General features: G+C 47.1%; 1 protein-coding gene across 2 annotated transcripts in view; it reads right to left on the reverse strand.

Annotated features, from left to right (window-relative positions):
- LIFR (LIF receptor subunit alpha) overlaps positions 1-25,075 on the reverse strand; it is a 74,709-nt gene that overhangs the window by 38,986 nt on the left and 10,648 nt on the right. For both annotated transcript variants that reach the window (XM_055131342.1, XM_055131347.1), the window contains 4 exons: positions 9,252-9,412; positions 7,174-7,282; positions 6,162-6,298; positions 202-365 (listed from right to left, as the gene is read on the reverse strand). In XM_055131342.1, the coding sequence (XP_054987317.1) occupies positions 202-365; positions 6,162-6,298; positions 7,174-7,282; positions 9,252-9,390 (549 nt within the window). In that variant the 5' untranslated portion in view covers positions 9,391-9,412. The remainder of the gene's footprint in view (positions 1-201; positions 366-6,161; positions 6,299-7,173; positions 7,283-9,251; positions 9,413-25,075) is intronic.

Below are 25,075 nucleotides of genomic sequence, written 5' to 3' on the forward strand. Positions count from 1 at the left end.
GGTAAGGCAAGGGCCTTGCAGGGCCACTCGGGCCAGTCCCCAGCACCGTATCTGACCCCCTAAGCACTGCTTGAACTGACCCCTGGGCATGGAGCCGGGAGTAAGCCCTGAACACAGTGGGTATGGTCCAAATGCCCCTCCCAAAACATATCTCATTTATTAAATGCTATAGGGGGAAAATCTACTGTTGTTGAAACTTACCAAGTTTACAAATTCCTTACTCTCTTTACGTAGAATTTTAATCTCCCAGGTCACATTTGAGTAGTGTGGGAAAGCAGAACCCTTGTCACTCCACTTCAGATGTAATGTTGAAGTTGACAAATCAGCAGATAAATTCAAGATCTCTGGAGTCTCTGGAATTAAGGCTTAAAGGAGAGATTTATCCTTATTAAAATCATAGCATCTTTCATATTGAAATTCCATTTATCAACAAATTTTAAAGTATCAATCTTGATAAAATAATTAAGAGCTGAAAGTAAACTCCGGAATCTAGAACTTAAAAGTGCGTGCGTGTGTGTATGCGTGCGCCTTCCATCAGCCAAATCTAAGAAAATGATTTATCATCTGATGGTTTCAGATCCATAATATTTTCTGATACAAAGAGCAACTAGGTTCCTAAGATAGTCTAGCATCACTTGGTCTGGGACCTACAAACTGACACTATGAAAGAAGTCAAAACGTCCTTTCTTAGGAAACAGCGGACCACTGGAAGCTTGCTGCTTGCTCTACAGCCTTCCCTATCACATCTCAGGCTAAATGGAGTTTGAGCTGAAGAAAATCACCCACTTGAGAGATGCTATGAGTTACACCAGTAATAGCCATCAGAAAATAGAATATATGAAGCTGAGGAAGGCAATGGGTTTCTGAGTAGATCCAAGATGCACTGAGCAGATAATAGTTAGTCCTTCTGAAAGGCACAGGGTAATGAGGTCAGCAGTGCTGGAGAAAGCCTCACCAGAATAACGAGGACTGGGCTGAAGCGATACTACAACAGGCAAATAGGGCACCTGCCTTAGAGGGCCAACCCAGGTTCAATCCCTGGCATCTATACAGTGCCCCATTCTATATGAGCACCATCAGAGTGATCCCTGAGTGCAGAACTAGAAGCAGCCCCTGAGCACTGCCAGATGTGTCCCAACTACCAAAAAAAAAAAAAAAACCCACCACACACAATAGTGAGTTATTTTTTTTTTTGAACTTAGAAAAACGTATGTTCTTTATTTTATTTTAATTGAATCACTGTGGATTACAAGGTTATCAAGTTATTTATAATTAAATTTCAGGCATGCACTGTTCTGACACCGATCCCTTCACCAGTACCCATGGCCCTCCACTCATGTCCCCAGTTTCATGTCCCCAGCCTGCCTCTATGATGGATTATGACGTTCTACATGGAAAAGAATGGAAAAAATCTGATGGGAAATTGCTGGATGAAAAAAACAAAGGACCAGAATAATAAAAAAGAGAGAGAGATGCAGGATTTTGTTCCCAGCCAAGAGAGAAGCGAGCAGAACAAAAGGAATGAGGAACATGGTCAGCAGAGGTGGGAGGGCTGGCCTGGGATGACCAAGTGTCCAGCAAGGAGAGACCCTAGGTGGAAGGTCTGCGGACAGGTGAGTGAGGACTGACCAGGGTGAGTCAGAACCCATGCAAAAGTGGACCTGGAGAAACCAACAGTGAACCAAGAAGGCGAAGACAGAAGAAAACAGCAAGAGTCCCAGGGAGGAACAACACAGAAACAGAAATCCAGAGAAAACTTACAAACAATGGAACCAAAAGCAATGGGCTGGCATTCAGACTAGTAAAACCAAACAAAACATACTATATCCCAAGAGTCTGGCACAAAGATCACTGACATTAGCATTAGCTGAGGATACTACCAATGCTGGAGAAACAGATCTGGGAGAAGAGTGATGCTAAATCTGCATTACAAAGTGAAAAGAAAAGAGAGAAAAACCATGTTCAAGGATGCGTTTCTCACAGGAATAAATGGGTAAACCAAAAGGGAAAAAAAAGACAAAATAAAGAAACCTTTAGAATCTTCAAGTCTCCCTATCTAAAAGGGGAAGGTAAATTAAGGAGAATTTTTAGACCGCTGGGAAATATACAGGAAATGAACCTGTTCTAATCTAGGAAATACTGGCTTTCTGGTATGAGGGGCGGAGAAACTTGGGTGCTCTTTCTGGCATGTTCTTTCTTCAATAACAACTAGGTGAAAGTAGGTTGAAAGAGATCCATAGACAGAGGTTCTCTGGCTTCAGATCAATCGAAGTGCTTCCCCACAAAACTCAAGACCAATTAAAGTCATAACTACAGTCTCTAGAGGCAGGGCACCTAAACACACTAAATAAAACAAATCGGCAAGACAAATTCACGTAACCACGTTGGTCTTGGATCTTAAAAATATATCCTGAAACTTAGAAACCTCCCCCAATCTTGGACTTATGGACAAAGTCAAGGACTGTAAAGGAATGGATGCAGCATCTATACTAGGAAACAAAGTCTGCAGTAACCCAGCTCTCTAGGGTGGGTGAAAGGATACTTCACTGGACAAGGTTTACGTGAGATGCTGCTATAGGCAAAGCAGGCAAGCAAGGCAAAATGAGAGCGCCCAGGGAGGGAGGGTTCAAGAAGCCCGTATGGATCAGAGTTCCCAAAAATGTAGCTCTTGTTTCAAACGTTTCAACATGACGAGCTCTAGTGACTTAGCAACTGTGCACAGGAGACTATTTCACTGAGCAACACTCATCTATTAAAATAGCCCCCAACTGAAAAGTCCACACAATTTTTATTTCATTTAAATAGCTGTGGGCTACTCTTCACAACACAAGTCACATCCAGTATTCCAGGCTAAAGACAGTAATAGCTAGAGTTACAAATGAAAGGATTAAGGACACACACACACACACACACACACACACACACACACACACACACACACACACACACACACTTTTAAACTTGCTTTTCTTCACAGCATGTATGGGAAGTTGCTCCGGCATTCCTAGGAACCACCGACTGCATTTCTTTCCAGCTAAAATAGATTCTTGAGGACAATGTTAACTTGCTTTCTAGAAACCAGGAACTTCTCGGCTAGGAAAGGCTCTTAATCAAAGCCTTGCTTTTTTATATTTTTAAAGCCATGAGAGCTCTACCCGTAACCTCCAAGACCTTAGACCATCAAGATTCGCGAGTTACAGGATCCACATTATTTATTCTACACCTCTGAAGCACTGAACTTTTTCAGGTGAGTTTAGGAAATTTAGACATTAAAAGTCTTAAAGAATTATTTTTTGTGCTTGCCCTTATAAATGGAAGCTTAACATACGTTTGTCTACATATTTATATGGTAATACTTTATTTGTTTCACATGCATACTTTTAAAAGTATGTATATGAAGATTTAGGGGAAAAAAAACAAACTTATACTTATTCACTTTAATTAGTAGCCAAATGCCCGGTTCCCGGTTCCTCAACCGTGCTGCTGCACGGCCACCAAAGAGCTATGCTTGCACAAAGCCTGTGCATCCTTCCCCCTGTGACAGTCACCTGGTTTGTTCCCCAATGTTCTTTAGAGAACTACCATCATAATTTAGTAGCCACAGTAATAGAATCTTAAGAGTGGAGGTAATGTTACCCTAACAGCCAGATCACTACCATGCCCATTATTATTACAAATACACTCAGCAAACTGCAAAATCTACAAAGACAATAACACAAGATATCCAGAATATATCTCAGCTTGGCTTTCTAATTCATTCTCTCCATCACACTCATCTTCAAGAAGCTTCTCAAAACCCCCAATGCTTTCTGAAACGAGCTGACAGCAGAAACTGGCTCTCTTAGGAAGTCCTGGGATAGTTTTGAAAGGTCTGAAATAAAATTAAAGGTTTTCAAATCTATATGCAAAGGTAAAAGACAAAAATGGGTCTGATAACAAAACCATAACATCAGAGGAAAATAGCATAAAATTTATGCAATAAAAATGAAAATCGTCACTGAAATAGCAGCACAGTTTAAAATTTAAACTCTGAAGACTATTTGCAGCATATATAACAGCTTATATCTATAAGAACAGTATTGCATGATCCCTATGACTGCAAAATGTGAATAATATACAGTCTCAAAAACATCTGGCATAGAATTACAAAAGGAAAACAACTAATATGGTTCCTTTCTCTTTAATTTGAAAGATTACCTAAATAAATACTTTGCACAGTGAGACTATGGTTACAACACAGGGCAGATTCTAAGTTCCTGAATAGTATGCTTTGTTATTCTTTCGCAATCTGTACTAACCCAGATCCAAATCACTCCAAATCCGTTCATAAAATTGAACAGATTACCAAGTGAATTCGATTTTCTTTCCCTTGTTTTAAAGTTAGTCACCCCTGTCAGGCACATCATCAAATCATCACGGTGCCACCCTTTAAGAGGGGTCAAACAAACTTGTTAATCAGCCCACCATGGAAACAGTGAGGAGGCCTGACAGAGTGTGTGGCTCATTCAAAAGAACAAAAGCAACCAGTGCTGGCATGGATGTTGGGAAAAAGGGGACACTCTTTCACTGTTGGTGGGAATGCCGACTGGCCAGCCTTTCTGGAAAACAATACAGACAGTCCTTCAAAAACTAGAAATTGAGCTTCCATATTACCCTGCAATACCACTTCTGGGAATATATCTCAGGGATGCAAAAGAGCACAGCAGAAATGACATCTGTACCTATATATTCATCACAGCACTGTTCACAATAGCCAAAATCTGGAAATAACCCTAGTGCCCTAAAACAGATGACTGGTTAAAGAAACTTTGGTACATCTACACAATGGAATACTATGCAGCTGGTAGGAGAAATGAAGTCATCAAATTTGCTTATAAATGAATAGACATAGAGAGTATCATGCTAAGTGAAATGAGTCAGGAAGAAAGAGACAGACAGAAGGACTGCATTCATTTGTGGAGTATAGAATAATATCACATGAGGCTGACATCCAAGGACAGTAGATACAAGGGCCAGGAGGATTGCCCCAGAGCTGGAAGACTGCTTCATGAGTGGAGGGGAGAAGGCAGATAGAATAGAGAAGGGATCACTAAGAAAATGATGGCTGGAGGACCCAGTTGGGATGGGAGATGTGTGCCAAAAGTAGATAATGGACCAAACATGATGACCTTTCAGAGTCTGTATTGCAAGCCAAAATGCCCCAAAGTAGAGAGAGAGTATGAGGAATACTGTCTGCCACAGAGGCAAGGAGAGGGTGGGAAAGGGGGGGTATGATGCCTGGGATATTGGTGGTGGGGAATGTGTACCGGTGGAGGGATGGGTGTTTATCATTGTGATATTGTAACCCAAACATGGAAGCTTGTAACTATCTCACAGTGATTCAATTAAAAAAAAAAGGACACATCCTTCAGGTGATATCTTTCAACAATGTTTTAAGAGAGAGAGAGAGAGAGAGAGAGAGAGAGAGAGAGAGAGAGAGAGAGAGAGAGAGAGAAGGGGCTGGCCCTGCATGCAGTCAACCCCAGTCTGATCCCTGGCACCATAGTATCACCCCTAGGCACCGCCAGGAGAGGTACCCCTGAGCACCACTAAAGTGGCACTGGCCTGGGTTCGATCCCTGGCACCCCATATGGTCACCAGGAGTGATTCCTGAGAGCAAAGGCAGGAGTAACCATTGAGCATCACTGGGTTTGGCCCCCAAACTAAACATAGTGAAACAGCAACAAAAAATGAGACACTCACAAATGAAATTAAAAAGAATGGGGAGGAAAGGGTCAAGAACCTTGGGAACACGGGTGGTAGAGGGGTGCTACAGCAATATATCCAAACCAGAGGCAACAACAACGAAAGCAGGAGATCCAAACCACAATAATCAAACTAAAATGTGCGTGTCAAGGAGGCAGGCTGGAGGGGCTGCACGGGAGGGAACTTGAGGACACTGCGGAGGAAGTTGGCATTGGTGATGAAACTGGCAGTGGAGCATAATATGCCTGAAACTCCACTGTAAATAACTCTGTAAAGAATGGTGTTCAAAAAAATAAAACGTAACTCAAAAAAATGATACATTTACAAACTAACAAAAAATAATAAATTTCTGCCAACTATCATAATACATAGGTTTTATTCTCAGTTGCTTAAAAATCATCTTCTCAAATACTTACAAACGTTTTTTTCACTTAGTATGAATTTACTTATAGAATTTCCAAAATCAGATAAGGGTCTGATTGTTATTTCATGATCACCAGGTGGCAGAGCTGGGATTCTGGCATTTGCTTCCTCAACTTGGAAGCAAAGAGACCTGCAATGTAACAAATACATTCTCATTAGCAGTTGAAGTGAATAGTACAGCTTTCATTAAAAACACAGGAAGCACAAAATGCATTGGAAAACTACGCTAAGCTCTTTTGTACACAAAAGCATGATGTTATACTGCATTTTTTTTAAATTAAAAAATGAGAACTTCATGAGTTCATTTATGCAGGGGCAGGAAAAAGAGACAGATTGCACTCAAAGTCAAATGTAAGCATCCATGCGTCCTTCAAGAAACAGAGCATTCTGCATGCCTTGTTCTAGCTCCCACCTGCCTTCCCTACTTCAGCTGCGCCCCCCCAACCGCCCCGCACAATCCCACCCAAACACCCACCACTTTTCACCAGACCATAACTCGCCCCTCACAGAGATGGACCCACCATACTGAAATGCTAAAAAAATGAAACTGGCTACCCACCACACCATAAACCATGTACTCAGCATCCCTAAGCACTCCCTAGTTGAAGCCAGGAGACACTGGGAGGGGAGGGCCAGAACAGCAGCCCTGGGCAGATCTGCGTCCACAGCACGTGGTGCAGACTCACTCTTCACCTTTATTCACTAACCAAGACCAAGGTGGGAGAAAAGTGGGCCAGAGTATGGGTTTGTTTCCATCCTGAGTGATGCAGGACTAAGAACAGTTAGGAAACAGAGACCCAAGTCCTAAGACTTCAGGTAAAAAAATAATTACTGAATAAAAAAAAACTACTGAATAAAAGTTCTATATTCCATATCACTTGGGTTGGCCTCCCTCCAACTAGCAAAAGCTAGAATTTTTTTAAAGGAAAACCTTTATGTTCTAAAATGAAAGATACAGGATCTGGATGTTCAGGTGGTAGCTGTTGATCAAAGTTTTCTGATTACCTGTTATCGATGCATACTTCATAACGAGTACCACGGCCTTCTCTAGAGGGTGCTTTCCAAGAACAGTCCCACACTTGTAAATCGTGAGTCAGACACTTCAAAGGAGTCCCTGAAGAAGGAGAAACAACACACACACACACACACACACACACACACACACACACACACACACACACACACACACATACGGTTTAGAATTGCACAGTGAAAGGTCAATGAGCTAAACTGTTTTCAATCCTAGGTATAAGCCTGTGTGTTTGTGGAGGGCCCAGGTTCTTAGCACAGAGATGAACCTGTAGTGACCAGACTGGTTGTGTATTTCTTTATGTAGCTTCGGATAAAAAAAAAAAAAAAAAAAAAAAGCTGGAAAGTCAACTGATGAAACTGAGCACTCACTAGGCTCAGGGGTTCTGTGCTGAACAGAAAGTCAAGTTTCAGGCAACTAAGATGGAAAGAGGAAATGATGGAAAGATTTAATGATGGCCTCAAGAGCAAGCCTGGTATTCCAAACTCCAACTCTCTCTCTTCTCTTCTCTCTCTCTCACTCCTTTCTCTCTTACCCCACCCCATTTTCCTCTCACCCACCCAGCCCCCCACCCCCCCACAACCAAATAACATGTGTTACCTGGAGTACTCCTGCTCCCCCAAACTCAACACTCCTAGCCAATGCCAGTTCCCTGCTTGCTACCAGCTGCAGCTCTGACCCATTTTCAGGTGTCTTATGAAGCACATTACACACTCGAAGAAATAAATGCTGCGTGAGCCTGAACTCCCAAATAACAATTTACTCAAAAGATCACAGTCATGGCAATTCTTGCTTACACATATAAATTATAATGACATCAAGGCCCACGTACTATACAGTTCTTTAAAGTGTCATTCCAAAAGAAAAATGAAAAGGCAGAGAGTACAAGGTAGGAAAAGGGAAAAAAGAAGAAAGGGAGGGGAGAGAGAAAAAGTGCAGTGTGAAAACAATACTCAGCTCCCACTTCCCTGCATGAACATCTATGACAGTTTATATGCAGAGGCACGACACAGACTATAGCAGTAAATGCATTATGTACGTACAACGGAAAACAAGAACCTTAGCCGTATTCACTTTTTTTTTTTTTTTTTTTTTTTTTTGCTTTTTGGGTCACATCTGGAGATGCACAGGGGTTACTCCTGGCTCTGCACTCAGGAATTACCCCTGGCCGTGCTCAGGGGACCATATGGGATGCTGGGATTTGAACCCAGTTTGGCCGCGTGCAAGGCAAACGCCCTACCCGCTGCGCTATCTCTCTAGTCCCCCCCCCCGCCCCCGTGTTCACTTTTGAGGTCATCAGGAATGGTAAGAGGTTACCAGTCAATGGTGCTGTTGGGGAAATAAAAGAGCCAATTTTGAAAGTAACATAAAATTAAACTCAGGGGTAGTAAGGATGGTAATGCTCTTACACAAACAAGCTAGGCAACATCAACTCATTAATTCATGACATTTTTAATAAGATAAAAATAACACATTAAGAAAGGTATGTAGATTTCATTTATAGGACACAATGAAAAGCAAAATCAAAAAGATGGAGTAAGAAGACTGTGGGCTGGGGGAGAGGATGGGGCAACTGACTATGGAAGGGCTTGAACTTGATTATACTGGTGGCTCCATCACTGTCTGCATCTGTCAAAACTCTCAACTTTATCCTAAAAGGGTGACTTTTATTATGTGTAATATGCCTTATATGCCTTAATGGAGAGAAAAAACTGGCTTGGAGAGATAGTGCAGTGGTTAGGGTGCTTGCCTCAGAACTGGTTGGCATGCAGCCAACCCGGGTTTGATCCCTGGTATCCCGGTCCCCCAAGCCCTGCCAGGAATGCTCCTTGAGCACAGAGCCACGAGTAAGCTGTAAGCACAACTGGGTGTGGTCTCCCCCCAAAATAACAAAACAAAGCAAAACAAAAATACATGAAAACATGCTAAGAGAAAATGCATTCTAACCACCCCAAACCTGAAGAGTTTCAGACAATACGAGACTCTGAAGATATGCAATCGAAATGAATGACTGAAGCCGTCACAGTGTAATCAGTTCTGAGGATGCACTTACCCCGCCTCTGGCTGTTTACTTGATTCATCAAATAGAGAAGAACAAATGCGGCTAAGAGCCATCGGAAATCGGAAGCCCTCCTCATTCTCGTGATGTCCACCATCCGGAATGATCGCCTCAAACACAAGGAGATGCCCATAGTCGATGCAATGGCGTCAGTCCTGGATGAGGAAGAGGATTTCAAGTGGTGAGCCCACTGCTCCCGACACGTGCCTTGTACCACGCACGTCCAGAAACAGACACTGACACACGGAGAGCAGACACGCACTTCCCACAGGGGCAACACCCCATGCACTGCCTAGGAGACCGAAACTGCCGCAACAGCAGGTGCACGAGGGATAGGTTCAAAGGATCCGATTTTCTGGGGCCTGAGAGAAAGTACAGTGGGAAAGGTGTCTGCCTTGCAGGTGGCCAGCCTGGGTTCGAGCCCTGGCACCCCATATGCTACTCCCCTGGGCAGCACCCAGGGTGACCTCTGGGTGCAGAGCCAGGGGTAAGGCCTGGGCACCACTGGGTGTGGCCCAGAAGCAAATGGTTTGATTTTCACAGTCAGGCATCAAGCTCAAGACGATCGCCATGGACATGTGTGTTCACTCCACTCGGGAACAGCAGAGCAAGAAGCTTCAGTCTGGACAAGTTCAAGTGATGCATTAAGCACATTTTTTTTTTAAAAGTTTCTATCCAGTGCCTTGTCCAATCACTCATTTAGGAGAATATCATAAAAGTTACATTTCCACTGTCATATAAAGTTCATATCATATCAATTTAATTTTTTTTTTTGCCTTTTTGGGGTCACACCCGGTGATGCACAGCAGTTATTCCTGGCTTATGCACTCAGAATTACTCCTGGTGGTGCTCAGGGGACCATGTGGGATGCTGGGAATCAAACCCTGGTCAGCCGCGTGCAAGGCAAATGCTCTACCCGCTGTGCTATTGGTCCAGTCTCCAATTTAAATATTTTTGAAGAGAAAAAACATAGGGTAAAAACAGTAGGGGAAATTTGTAGATGAGACAAAAACATGATGACATCACATCAAGGTCTCCAGTTGCAGAGACACTCTAACAGCTGTACCGAGAGATGGGGCGTCTGCAGAGGAGAGAGCTCGGCGGGGCTGCCCCTGGAGTCCAGCACTGACGGGCTCTGACGGGAGCAGACACCAAAGGGCACTGGCGCCAGGAGCTTGCAGGGCCTCTCCCTGGCACTGGGGCACACCCTGGAACCAGACAAAGACCCTGCCCACAAGGAGGCTACCCTCATTCAGAGAGCTGTGACATGGGCAAGAGGCCTCAGATCCCATGGGCACAAGTCAGCTTGTGGACAGAACTGAACCCTTCGAGATACTGACTCAGCAGGTGACCTGATGCGTTGGTAAAGAAAACAAAACCAGAAATACACAATTGGGACTGCATCCGACCAAAACGTTTCTGCACTGCTAAAGAAACTAGGGCTAAAACTAAAAAAGACGTTGCGGTGATTCAATAAAAGAATAAATTGAAAATAAATAAATAAGACGTTGCACTGAACAGGAGAAAATACTCACATCCCATCAATCTGAAGAGTCTGATATCCAAGATATAAAAAGCACACTCAACTCAACTACCATAAACAAAACCCAGCAAAATACAGGGATAAGCGCTGAACTGACAATTTCTCAAGGAAGGCATAGGGATGGCCAGAAGGCATGAGAATAAAGGTTTACTTTCCTGTATTACTAAGGAAATGCAAATCAAAACCATGATGAGACACCAGTGAGAATGACCTATGTCAAAAATAAGCCTGAAGTGACCACTGTGTGTTGGTGGGGATGCAGGGAAAAGGGGGACCCTCATTTACTGTTGGGAGGTTACTGTCTGATTCAATCTCTAGAAGAACAGCCAAAGAGGCTCAAGAAATTAGAGTGACTAAAATATAACGCAGTAATTCTACTCCCTGACATCTGTCTTAAGAATGCAAAAAAGCAGATAATCAAAAAGATATAAATAAACAGACCTACGTTACTGCAGTGCATAGTCAAAAATCTGGAAATAATCCAAATGCCCAGTGACAGATGAGTGTCTAAAGAAATTGCTGTATGGAAACAAGACTCAGCAGCATGAAGAGAAGAAATCCCAGTATTCACTGCAAGGAGGGAGGCTGCCGTGCTAAGCGCAATCAGAGGGACAGCTCTCACTCAAATGTGGTTGAGAGAGAGAGAAAGAGAGAGAGAGAGAGAGAGAGAGAGAGAGAGAGAGAGGAGGGAGAGAGGGAGGGAGGGAGGAAGGAAGGAAGGAAGGAAGGAAGGAAGGAAGGAAGGAAGGAAGGAAGGAAGGAAGGAAGGAAGGAAGGAAGGATGGGACAGAGGGAGGGAGGGAGGGAGGGAGGGAGGGAAGAAGGAAGGAGGAAGGAAGGAAGGAAGGAAGGAAGGAAGGAAGGAAGGAAGGAAGGAAGGAAGGAAGGAAGGAAGGAAGGAAGGAAGGAAGAAGGGAGGGAGGGAGGGAGGGAGGGAGGGAGGGAGGGAGGGAGGGAGGGAGGGAGGGAGGAAAGGAGAGAGGGAGGAAAGGAGGGAGGGAAAGAGAGGGAGGGAGGGAAGGAGGGAGGGAGGGAGGGAGGGAGGGAAGGAGGGGAAGAAATGGCAAAGAAAAACAAAAGCCTTGCACTCTGACCACTGGGGTAACTGGGGTAACAGTGGGAGCCTAGGGGCCAGGGAGCTGTGGGGGGAGGGCTGGGAGGATGAGGAGGGACCTAAGGACAGGGTACCCTTGGAGGCATAAGGAGGTAGAGGTCATGGACATCGGTACTAGTACACAAAAGCAAGTGTTAAAAAATAAGACCTGCATGTGAAAAACAAAAATGAAACGAGAACAAGAAAAGTCACCATTTCTGAGTGACAGCTGACTGATGCGACCCAGGACCGGATCAGGGCGACGAGCAGCAGATGCCAAGAACAACGGCCGGCCTGGGTTTTCGCAGAAAGAACCAGAAAGGAGGGGAGCTGGTGAAGCCACAGGGGCTCATGGCCACCGACAGGATTTCAAGTGGACCGGGGCTGAGGTGGGAAGGCGGCCTCGTGTTTTAGTTAGGGAGCGCCATAGTGTGGCGCACGCCCCGGGAAGCTTTCCCTGGCCGCCAAGCGGAGGGTGCAGTGAGGAGGCGGGAAACCACAGCAGGGCGGCCGGGAGAGGGGGAGAGGCGTTCACACTCAGAAGCTGGTCACAGAGTGGACCTCAAGCCCCTCCTTTGACACCTGAACCTCTCTGCGTCCCAGTTTCCTCACCTGTAAAGTGGGAGCAGTACCTATTATTCCGGATCTAATACTACTGTCCAGATCAAACGCATGCACGTGCACCCAGCACTGGAGCCCAAGCACACACAGTTATGTGCCGTCATGTATTCTGAGGAGCAATCTGAGGTATAGGAAGAAGAGAAGCAAGAACAGCCGCAAGATTTGGTGGGAGGGGGAAGCAAACAATCCCCAGAACAGATGATGAGGCCATGTAACTCCTCGGGCACACAAAGGAGAAGCAGAGGTTTATGGGGCTAAAATGAAAAAAAAAAATTAAGCATCTGTTTATAGAAGGCAACCTCTGAGCACTTCCACTCCCCCGCCAGACAGAGGCAATCGCCCCACAGAGCAGCAACAAGTTGCCAAGGCGCCCAGAGCAGTTAACACGAGCCTTCCGCATCTGTCACACAGGGATTCCTCGAAGTATTGGTGCTCCCGTCCACTTCCTTTCCCCTGAATTTTGGGGCCACACCCAAGGGTGCTCAGGGACTGCTTCTGGCCAAGTGCTGGGCGGGAGACTGCCCCTTGGCAGGGCTCTGGAGCTCGCTCCTGGCAGTGCTCAGGGAAACATCCCGTGCCAGGGACAGAACACGGACCTCCTGCCCGCATTTGCTCTAGTGACTGAGCGTTCCCTCTGGGCCTCACACCCACTTTGGCTGAAGCAAGTCCAGGGTCCAGGCATCCTCCTTCTACTGGCCTGCACTCCTTGCACTCTGTGGACACTACATCTTTAAACAAACTCAAGGTCTGCCCCAGTCCTGCCCTGAGGGTCCATCCCCAGCCCTGTGCCAGCAGCCTGTGCTCACTCTAGGTCTGTGTCACATTAGATGAAGGCACGTAGGCTGTTTTTCAGGCCTAAGGCTATTCTATAGTATAATGAAACATATAGTATAGTATAAAGAGTTTCTTGCCCCCGCGCCTGGCTGTCTTCACTGGGGCCCTTCAGAGGGGGTGGGTTGAGTTTCCCTCCCTGCCCTGAGCAGAGCCCTGGCAGCCTAAGACTTCCGGAACCCAGCCACAGCCATGCTCAAGGCCCCTCTCCACATGTCCAGACGAGCCTCACGCATGAAGGAACCGGCAGAGGATCCCAGGTATGCAGGACCCGGGACTGAGACCTCTAAGCCTGCTCGGATCAGGACTGGGCCTCTTCCGCCCAGATCCCCCATTTTCAGTTACTAGGTGGTCACACCCAGAAACTGGCCCTGGCGCCCGTGTAATCCCATCAATGGCCAACATCCAGAGACTATAAAACCAAGCTCCCGGAAGAGAGCAATGCAGTCTCCTGCCCCCGCACCTGGCTGTCTTCACCAGGGCCCCTCGGAGGGGGGGTGGGTTGAGTTTCCCTCTCTGCCCCAAGCAGAGCCCCAGCAGCTGAAGACCTTATAGCCTAGTTCTCCTCTCTCCTCTCCCTCTTGCAGAACCTGGCGAGCTACCAAGAGTTTCCTGCCCGCATGGGAGAGCCTGGCAAGCTCTCTGTGGTGTATGCATATGCCAGAACCAGTAACAATGATGAGTCTCATTCCCCTGACCCTGATAGAGCCTCCAATGTGGCACCATTGGGAAGTACGAGTAAGGAAAGGCTTCTAAAATCTCAGGGGAAGGACGAATGGAGACGTTACTGAGACCGCTTGAGAAAATCAACGATCAATGGGATGATGATGATGATTTTTTAGTTCATCATCATCATCATCATCATCATCATCATCATCATGAAGCATTACCATTTATATGCATTGGTAAACTTAAAAACTCTGTGTACCTGGCTTTACTGTGATGTTATCTTTGGGGTTGTGGTCTGGAAACAACCCACAGTGTCTCTTGGGATGTGCCTGTACTGAGAATTCTTGGTCAAACCTCACATTGCCTCATCATTTTTATCCTGAAACAGACAACTAAGGATGACAAAATACATAAGCAAAGTCTAAAACATTACTATGAGATAACAAGGACAACCAAACAGAAGATAAAAATTACTCCCAGTGCAGAGGGATCATGTGTCAAGATAGGAAAAATGAACTAAAAAAATAAACAGGTTCCGGGGATAGCTCAGATGGTAGAATGCACCCCCCAGCATGGCCCCACATGCTGAGTGCACTCCCAGGGGCTCTGACATCTGGAGACTCCAGCTCCACCAACCCCAAAGTACACGGTCTCCGGTGAACCCCAACCAAGTGTGTTCAAGTACCACCAACACAAAGCAAGCCCTGGGAAGAACCACAATTAAGTGTGCAAGCCCCTGTGATCACAACAACGGCAACAAAGAGAAGCGGAGGGGAAAACAGACAAACATGAACAGTCTCCAAAGCGTCCACAGCCAACACGGCATAACCTAAGAAACTGAAGACGCAATGCATAGGGGATCACCAGAAAGTAAAATACACTGCGGGCTGATATTCAATTCTTAAAAGGCAGATAAAACACTGTGCAACCTTGCACAAGAAGGTGGGAGAGGAGAGCTGAGAAGCAAAGACATCCTGAAAGGAGACCTGCATCTGTGCAGAGCCGGAGCCTGGCAGGATTCTACAGGATGAAAGCAAAGGCCTGGACCACCTCTTGATTGGGGTGGGAGTAGAAAACCCAATTAGTCCCTAAAGAGCTAAAATAAGCGTCACCAAGACATGCAGGTAGTTTGAAGGGATTCTATTGCCTTCTGGGTAAGTAAGTTTCTTCAGTTGCACTGTCACTGGATTTACTGATTAAAATGAAAATGATCACAGGATGCCCAAAGTGCCCTTTTCTAAAGCCATAAAATAATAGTGCATGCAGGGAACACCGAATAGAGGAGATGGACAAAGTGGGCTGGAGTGAGAGGACAGCAGGTGGGGCACTGCCCTTGCACGTGGCCGACTAGGGTTCGGTCCCCGGCACCACCTATGGACCCGGAGTCCGTGGTCCTGTCTGAAGGCCAGGCAGCCCGAAAGCACAGCCCACCTACGCAGACTCTCAGGCAAGATGCATGAAATTTGGGTCACGCACTCGCTTCTGACAAGAACAGCATCAGACTGTTTTCTCCCCACCGCCCAGCAAATGCACTCCTTGGCCCAGAGAAGGCTGGCGCATCCAGGGGTCCTGCTCCCTGTCCAGACAGCTGCCTCACCAACTGCCGCAGGCAACCAACACAGAGGACAAGGCTGGAAGCCAGGAAATGTTTGCTCCCCGGGCAGGTGAACTCACCTGCCAGGTCCCCAGGTTCACATTTCTTTTTCCCTTTTCTGAAAATTTTATTTTATTATAGCACGGTGAACTACAGTCATCGTTGGATTGTTTTGGGGTTTTTTGTCTGTTTTGGGGTCACACCTGGCGATGTTCAGGGTTTACTCCTGGCTCTGCACTCAGGAATTACTCCAGGTGGTGCTTGGGGGACCATACGGGATGCCCGGGACTGAGCCAAGGTCAGCTGCATGCAAGGCAGACGCCCTACCCGCTGTACTACTGCTCCAGCCCCCATCATCGGTTTTTTAACACCCGAAGTTCCATCACTGATGCCACCACCACCCATATCCGCTTCCCTCCACAAGTGTTCCCAGGTTCCCTGCCCTACCCCCACACCAGTCCCAGCCTGCATCTGGACAGGCACCTTTTCAATCTGGCTACACATTTTCTGACATTTTCAAGAAAGAAATCCATGGTTTTCTAGGAAAAACTGATTTTCAAAACTTTAAAAAAAATTTTTTTAAGGCCCAGGGCAAAAACAAAACATACATCCAGACAGTGGGTACCCACTGGTATCCTCTGCAGAAACACTGCGTGCAAGGACTTGCAAATGCCAAGAGCCTTACTGTTTATCGGGATCCATTGATAAAACTGCCGAGTAGGGAAAACCCGTGTTTTCCATGTCTGTGTTTCTGTCACTTTACAAACGTGTCCTGGGCCTAAGACAGGTGTGCAGTGCTCTGGCCAGGGCTGCCAGCGCCTCTCCTTCTCGGGGAGACGGGTGAGCAGGCTCTGGCCCCCAAGTCTGGGGTTCTTCCTGATGAGTGTGACTACGTAAGAGATGGGCTAAAGAGAAGCAGGTAAGAAAAAGGCCGAGGAGACCGCAGTCCTGGCAGATTCTGTTTCATCTGCTTCTGGTACTTTTGGGGGGCACGTGAGAGGGTTAAAGGGGGACCTCTGCTTGTCAATGCTATGCCAAGTGGCAGCACAGGCCACCCAGTCCATGCAAGGGGCCTTGGGAAAAATCTCCTTGGGCATAGAGATATAAATGAAAATGACCCCAAGCACCAATGATCTCTGGGGTAAGACACTTTGTCACCCAGATGACTCCCTTGTCTGTAGTTCACAAACAGTGTCTACCACTGGAGAAAGGGAAACACTGGAGAGAGGACTCCGAAAAGGACCCAAAACACACACAGGTCACTGAAATTGACAGGAGAGGAGATGCAGGCTGGGGAAGAAAGCAGGCAGTGTCCTCGCTGAGGGTTTACAGTCTGCAGAGACTCTCTCTTTATTTTCCATTTGCAATGATAAAAATTACTGAAAAACGTTTCCTAATTCCACCACTCCCCACCCCCATAGGAAAGAGCTTAACTTTCTCCCGCTGAACCCTCTGAAGAAGCCCTTTCAGGAGCAAACACTGCAGTGTGGTGGACCCCACTGGATTACTTTAGCGGAAACGGGGGATGCAGGTCAAACGAGACCAGGCCTTAGGAGAAACACCAACAATCCTGGCTGAGTCGGGAAGCTCTATATGGGAAGGCGGGCGGGGACCAGGCGGAGGGCGCTGGTAGCTTCTGAAGGTTGCAAGGCAGAGGGAAGGCGCGAGGAAGTGGAGCCTGACAGAGTTAATGAAGAGGGAAAACAGCAGTTAACCAAGACACAGATGAAACAATGGAATGTTCATGCTTTCAACTGCACAAGCAAAGTCCTCTTGAAGTTTGAAGTCTTCTGCTGCAACGTGAAAAGACAGCGCCAGGGGCCACTGCTGAGAAATTTGCCTTTGAAGTGGCTCAGAATGGCGCTGAGGAGAGCGTGGCCACACACCCGCCTCAGGCACGGTTCACTGGGTCAGGACTCGGTAACCTGCCACGACAGGCCCTCGGCTGTCAAAGAGTGACAGCGCTATCTGCAGAACAGACTCTAGGGGAAGAGCAGGGAGCCAATGAACACGGAGGGCGGGAGTGCGGCAAGTAAGGATAGCAGGGAAGACGGCTGAAGGGACGCTTTTCCACACTCGGATCCCACTCGCCAACAGACTATCTGAGAGAGGCCAAAATGAATCCTACAAAGATACAAGCCTCACGTCTTCATCAAAATGTACTTGTGCTCCATCTCAAGACAGATGCTTCCATGCACCCATTCTCCAGAGGCGACTGGGAGAATAGGAATCCACCCACAACATGAAGTAGAAAATGAAAGGATGGAAAAAAACGACTCAAGAAACTGGAGTGTGATAAAAGATGGCCAAGCACTGAGTCTCTCAGTAGGCCAGTCCGAGCTGAGGCTCTGGGGCCTTCTTGGAATGAGGCCTGGCAGAGCCCCCCGACCTCCCTGACCAAGGCCCGGCAGCCCCGCGCACACCTGACATTTCCCAGCATAGAAACTCCACAAGTGAACCTCACAGAGCCACCAAGGCACAAAAGATTATTCCAGCTCCTGGAGCGTGTGGCCACATGGGCAAAGTTCACAGTACTCACAGCCCAGTAGGAAGCCAGCAAATGTGACGGGAAAGGTGCACAGAAGACCACCAAGAGCGCAAAAGCAGTAACTCGGAAGGCTCAACTAGCACCAACCAGCGGTTCCTCAGACAATGACCAGTAAGATATATCAATTAGCGCAAGTTGATGGTTATTGATCTATTTTCTGATCATTTCTTGTAGTAACAAGTAAAATAAGGTCAATTATTTTATGCCTAAGGGGGCAGCCTTGGGGGGTGGGGGAGGAATGCCAGTATCTGCAACTAAACAATGAGCAAGGCAGCCAAGCATGCTGATACCACAGCTAACATGAGCAACCTCAGAGAGCCAGTACATGTGTGCAACCTCAGAGAGCAAAATATGTGTGTGACCTCAGAAAGCTAGTACTCGTGTGCCACCTCAGAGGACAAATATGTGTGTGTGACCTCAGAGAGCCAGCACATGTGCGCAGGATCAGAGAGCAAAAACACATGTGGGACCTCAGAGAGCAGACAGTGTGTGTGACCTCAGATAGCAAACATACATGTGCAAACTCAGAAAGCAAGCGCACATGTGTAACCTCAGAGAGCATATACACACGCATGAAATGTCAGGGAACAAACACGCCTGGGTGAGCTCAGAGAACAAGAGTGCAAGTGCTACCCTGTCCGTCTCAGCAACAACCCCCATACGAGTATTACAAAAGGAATCAGTAATATAAGAGTAATTTTACGTCTTAATGTGCCATAACAAGCAATGTAAGGAAAACCATTTTGGGCCTGCAAGGGGGGCAGGCTTGGGGAAGGGTGGGGAACTGGGGACACTGGTGGGGGGAAGGTCGCACTGGTGCTGGAATGCTGAATGCCTGACACCATTGTATTGTGAAGCCTGTTGTAAATCTTCAAGGTTAAATAAAGTAAAAGAGAAAGAAAAAAGAAACTGGGGCGTGAGCTGGGGAGAAGGGCCTCGGCTCTTCCCACCCCGCCTATCCTCTTCCAGGTCACAGCTTCACACCTTTCCCCCAGCCCCCTTCCTGCCCGCTTAGATCTGCTCATCTTTGCCTGGAATTCCCTCTGTAGTCCTTCTGCCCCTCCTCGAGGAGGTAAGAGGGAGGGGGTAAGAGGAGCTCATCCTCACCTCCCAGTATCCTTCTGGGATTCCCCAAGTGGTTCTTCCTTCTGTTCCCACAACACTTTAGTTAATCTCCATCATAGGGGTGCACAAACCCTGGCCCGTGAGCGTTGCTCATTAAGGTTCTGCTAAAACTGAGCCACGCCCATTCACTTAGACACTGCGCGTGGCTGCTTGCACTTTCCGGTGCGAGATGCCAGGCCTAGATGAGACTTACTAGCTACCCCTTACAGAAATTTTGCTCACTGCATCGCTTGCAAATTCTGTTGTTCCCCTTTGCGAAAATGTACGCAGGCTTCTTGAGAGGGAATGTTTTCTCAGGTCACTGTCAGCACCCAGAGTCCATGCCCAGAGCAGGCACACATTCGGAAACCTAGGGTGGCTGGTGGGCAAATGAACACCAAGCACATAAACGTACAGAGGCCTACTCGTCATGCTTCGCTGCCAGACTTCCTGCTAAACCCAATACCGCCACATTGGAAATAAACTCGGCTCTGCGGCTTCCAGACCAAGTGACGACGAGGTGCCCCAAGGCACAAAAGAGAAGTGAACTGAGGTACCACAGAATATTTGAAATTTTCCAAGAAACGCAGCGACATCTGTCCAGCAATGTCCGGCCTCAGCTCTAGATGGTGCAGTTGCAACACTTGTGCCACAAGCTGGTGGCATATGACATTCCTTAAGTGACATCACATGGGTGTGAAGTAGGGAAAAGCCCCTGACTGCTGGGATTAAACAGCAGCACCATCCATCCAAAAACAAATGACAGAGACGAGGAAACGAGGAGGGCAGGACCCACTTTCTGTGGAAGGCTTTAGAGGTTGTGCAATTTACCCCCCACTCCAGCCGATTCAAATATGAGACTTTTTAAAGAATGAAATAAGAACATTTCCCCTCTCCCTTTAAATTGATGAGTCATTCTTTTATAACTGCTATTAAAGTATAAATGCCTATAAACCACTTGACGAGAAAGAAAAAAGTGCCAGGTATTTCTTCTGACCTCGAGGCACCGTAACAACATCGATGAACCCCAAGGGACACAGAAAGCCGAGGAAGTTTGGGAGTCCGAGTCAGGATAACTCCGCCGCGGAGTTGCATCATCATGCTTTGCTCTGCCTTCTCCAAGCAGGCCAATAATACGGACCTAGAACTGCAGCTGCGTTCTCAATGCAGATCTTTGTGCATACCACAAAATATAGTTTCCCCCCAAGAAATCACTATTTCCTGTCCTGGGATGCAAGGAGATTATTCCTGTCCATTAGAATTTGTTTCCCTCTGCCATTTCTGAAAATATTTTTACACAGTCACCTAGTTTTTTTCTCTTGTGTTTTTTTTGTGTGTGTGTGTGTGAGGGGGAGTTTGTGGGGAACTGGTTATTTATTTAGCTTTGGGAGGCACACTCAGTGATGCTCAGGGGTTACATAACTCCGGAGTGGCTCTACACTCAGGAGTTACTCCTGGAGGTGCTTGGGGGACCAAAGGGGATGCCAGGGATTGAACACAGGTCAGCCCCGTGCAAGGCAAATGCCCTAGCCACTGTACTATTATTGCTCTGGCCCGGAACTGAATTTCTTTCTGTGTTGGCTTTGCTAAGAGCCTGTTCATTATTAACTGCAGCAACACATCAAACAGAAGTTTGGCCACATCACTCCAGGGCTCGAGTGGTGTTTAGAATCCTTCTGAGTCTCCGGAGTGCAGCCAGTCTGAAACATGAAACCCTGCAAGTCGCCCCTGTGGCCACAGTCCCACCCACTGCCCTGCACAGTGCCACGGAGGGCTGCCTCCACCCTCCCACGGGCGCGCCCTCCACCCACACCGTCTCCTCCGGGGAGCCGGCCCTCCACAGACGCGGGACTCCACCCAAGAGTGGCCCTGATTTCTCAGCTCTCACCTCAGCTAGGCTGTTCCCGGTGACTGGCAGGCAAGACCCTCGCTACGTGCTAACTGATGTCCATCAGGTAAGCACACAGGCTGTTTCTTCCCTATTATTCAGGAAAAGACCTGAAGAACATCCCTGACGGTTCCAGAACGCGCCAAGGTCTCCTTACCATGCAGGCAAGACTGACAAAAGCTCTCCTTCAAGGGGAAGCAGGGACGACTCATCTCCCAGAACCCGCTTCCCCGCACCCTCAGCAATACTCGGGAAGATCTTCCTCTTCGTTTTTCAAACTCTCTTGCAACTGTTAGGCCACAAATGGCATTGCCTTGATTATGTAGTCAAAAACCTTTTCATATGTTCTTTGATAATTTTGATGCCTTGTTCTATTTTTTCTATTCAATTTTTCTATTTATTTCTACGACATTTTATGAAAGTTCTATTAATTTATTAAACTTTTCTATTTCATTCTATTAAAATTATTCCGAATTAGACAGTAAACCTTTTCCTTACTGCCTGATAATAAAGAAATACAATGTGCATATTTAACTGTTGTAAACAATGTAAATATATTTCACTGACTTTCTTACTTGCCCTGTAAGGTCTATTTGACTTTTCACAGTTAAGTCAGATTTCTCATTTTCCCCCCACTCTGGTTTCAGACCATGAACTTCTTCTCATACCAACACTATGTATATAATCACCCTTACAGTCTCCAAGAGCATTTCAGGCTTTTAAGATTTCAAGCTAAATTTAAGCCACAGGAAGTTGAGGCTGGTGCTGAGTTGAGTCAGGGGTTCAGTTTCCCCGCCTTCCTCCCTTGGGCACACACCTTCAGTCCAACAGCCCGTGAGCTGCCTCCCACTGACCTGGGCGGCACGAGGGTACACCCCTTCCCAAGCCCCGTGCGGGGGCCCCCTGAGCTGCCGCCCCATCACCTCGCAATTCCTCATCAAACTGCTTCATCTACTTCCGGGCAGTTCCCCCACCCCGCCTTAGGAAAGGATGCTCCTTCCGTCTTTCCAGGGTCCACTTCCTCCCACCCCCAGCCCAGAGATCACCCACATGACAAAGTCTTCACTATCTATGCCAAGGCATCAAATTAGGCCCTCCGAAAGTGACGATATGCTGACGCTTTACAAGGACTTATGACGCCTCCAAACTGCCACCTGTTTCCAAACGAAACCCCACCTTCTCTTCCAAATTGCTTCTCTGGTGCCACCACCTCTTCTAGATCACCCGGGGGGAATCACCCTGGAGGACGCCTGCCCTCCACCGCCTCACCCAACCAGACCCTTCATCTCCTCGGCCGCTTTATCTCTGAAGCACACCTCGAGTCCTTCTTCCACTCTGCCCTGCCATCCATCGCTCTGGTGCCGGCCAACTCCAGCCTCTCCAGCAAATGTAATTTAGATCACTACTTAATTCGTCTCCTGGTCTCCAGCAAGGGCCTTCCACAATCCATCTTCCACAGGAGAGCCTGAGACTCCTGGCTCCAGCCAGCACCTCCGTCCCGAACCCGCGCCATCATCGTCACTCAGCGCCAGGCCCGACACCCGGAGACTGTCCAGACATCAGCTTCCCCGGCCCGAACCCAAAGTCATGTCCACTCCCTGGCCTGGCCCTGCTTTTCTACCCTTATCTACTCCCCTCTGACGTGGGCACCTCTGCCTCTTCGCTCTCTCCCACTTGCCATCCCATCCAAATACCCCGCTCTCTTGCCACTCTCTGTTTCACCTACGTGTTCACCATTTATCATTCCATACCAGGAATTATGAAGATTATTCCTTCCCTCCATGCCACTCTCCTTTCCCCATTAATCATAAGCTCCCTAAGAGCAGAGATCTGTCTGTATAACACTCTTGTATTTAAGATGGCTTTATGTGCACTGTGTGTTCAAGATGTATTTAGAATTAGCCAAATCTCCCCAGTGGAGTCTTTGCTGAAAAAGTAAAATATTTTCAGTATACCCAATGGTTTGTTTACATTCTGGAAAGAAAGTGGTTTTCCAATGCATCCCTTTGCTATAGATTAATAAATCAAAAAGACACTATAAAAAAAAAAAAGCTGGAGGCTTTTAAATATATAAGGGCAGAAATCACCCTTAAAGTCCTCACTAAATTCCAAGATGAAGTAGGCAACCTTATTGTGTAGTTGCAATGCTGGTTTCATGGCCTGACATGAAAAGATAAAACTCATAAATATGAATTTTTCAGGAATCAGGCTGTATTGGGGGACAGAGGAGGGGATACAATTAGTGGTGCTACGTGATCGGTGCTGGCTCTGCACTCAGGAATTACTCCTGGTGGTGCTTGGGAAACCCTATGGGATGCTGGGGATCAAACCTGGGTCAGCCACGTGCTGGGCAAATAAATACGCTACCCACTGTACTATCACTCTAACCCCCGAGTTTTCGAGTTTTTGTTTTGTTTTTTATTAGGAAAACACTGCTTCAAGTTCTTCAAATGTGGGACCAGACTTAAGGCCCCAAACATCCCTGTGAGGTGGGTGACATCATGCTCCACCCCCCGGCCCACTGTCACCAAAGAAGGCCACGAGGAGAGGAGGTCTTGGCACATCCTGCTGGCCAGGGACAAATTTGAATTCAGGTCTGACTGCAAACGCTATCCCTGGGCAATTACACAAAGCAGTGTTTCTCAATCAGAGAGTCCCTGAGATATTCCAAGGGGGGGGCTCAGATAAAATCCTATAAGTGGGGGGTGGGGGGCTAAGGCATAGCATGAGACTAGTGAGCCACCTGTCGAGGGAGCGGGCAGAGGAGGGACAGGTCAAAGGGAACCACAGCCAGAGAGGTCGAGAAAACACGGCACGAAACTTAAAAGACCGTGAAGTGGAAAATGTGCACCCACGTCGCGAAGTCCAGTACGAGACGTCAAACCAGTCTCGCAGCATCTTCCGTCTTGGCTCTAAACTTACAGTCATGACGTCATGATGCGGGGCAGACCTTCCTGCCACCTGTCACAGATAAGGGACGGACAATCGCTTTCTTCTGAAGCTCCCTTGCCTTCTCACCCAAATGAAGGAAGCCTGGAATGTGATCAGCCCCACACCCCCCTCCCTGCCCCCCCCACTCCATTCCCACCCCACCTCCGTGCTGGGGGTGGGAGGAGGGGGGATGCATCCTGTTTCAGCAAGTGCTTCCAATGGTCACCTCCTGACCGAGTCGGGCTGTCCAGGTTCAAGGAAGGAAGCCGCAAGGAGCTGCCGCCTGCCTGTTCTCCTTCCAACTCGAAATGCACTTTTAACCGGTCCGTCTCCACTGAGCAGGTGCAAACTCAAACAAACTCCCCAGGCTAGAAAAGTGAAGGGGGCACCTCGGGGCCGGGGCAAATAGCCCCCAGCACCTCCTTCCGCTTCCCCCAAGTCTGCTGGGAAAGTGGGGCTGGCACACGCCTTCCCCATTTGCAGAAAGAGAGAAATACAGGGTTTTGTTTTGCTGCGCTTTTGAAAATGTGAAGTCTCCTTATTTTTAAATGCTGGCAACTAATTCCAGTTTAAAAAAAAAAATAAAAAACCAACAAGATGTGGGCCAAACAAAACACATTCATAGGCCAAATCCAGTTCTGAGGGCGCCAGTTAACAACCTGTTTCAAATGTATTGGCATTAAAAAATTCTTGTCTTGTTGAAATAATCCTAAAATATCTACCGTCTGAAGTCTTACATTTCAGTGCACAGATATTTACCAAAATGTGCCTGAATGTTTTCTTAACATTCTTTGGGGTCAGAATCAAGAAAGTTCTCTTTTTCTAAAAAAACTCAAATTCCCCCTAACCCCTGTACTATTCGTTAATCCCAGGACTCAAAATCGTAAGCAGCATTTTGGAATAAGAAAAGTTTTCTCTGTCCCCGCACTCCCCCCACCACCTCCCCACCACCTTCAAATAGCAAAGCGAGAAATCAAATGAAAACATGGACATTCC

Source organism: Sorex araneus, chromosome 1 (assembly GCF_027595985.1).
Source record: "Sorex araneus isolate mSorAra2 chromosome 1, mSorAra2.pri, whole genome shotgun sequence".
Taxonomy (NCBI): domain Eukaryota; kingdom Metazoa; phylum Chordata; class Mammalia; order Eulipotyphla; family Soricidae; genus Sorex; species Sorex araneus.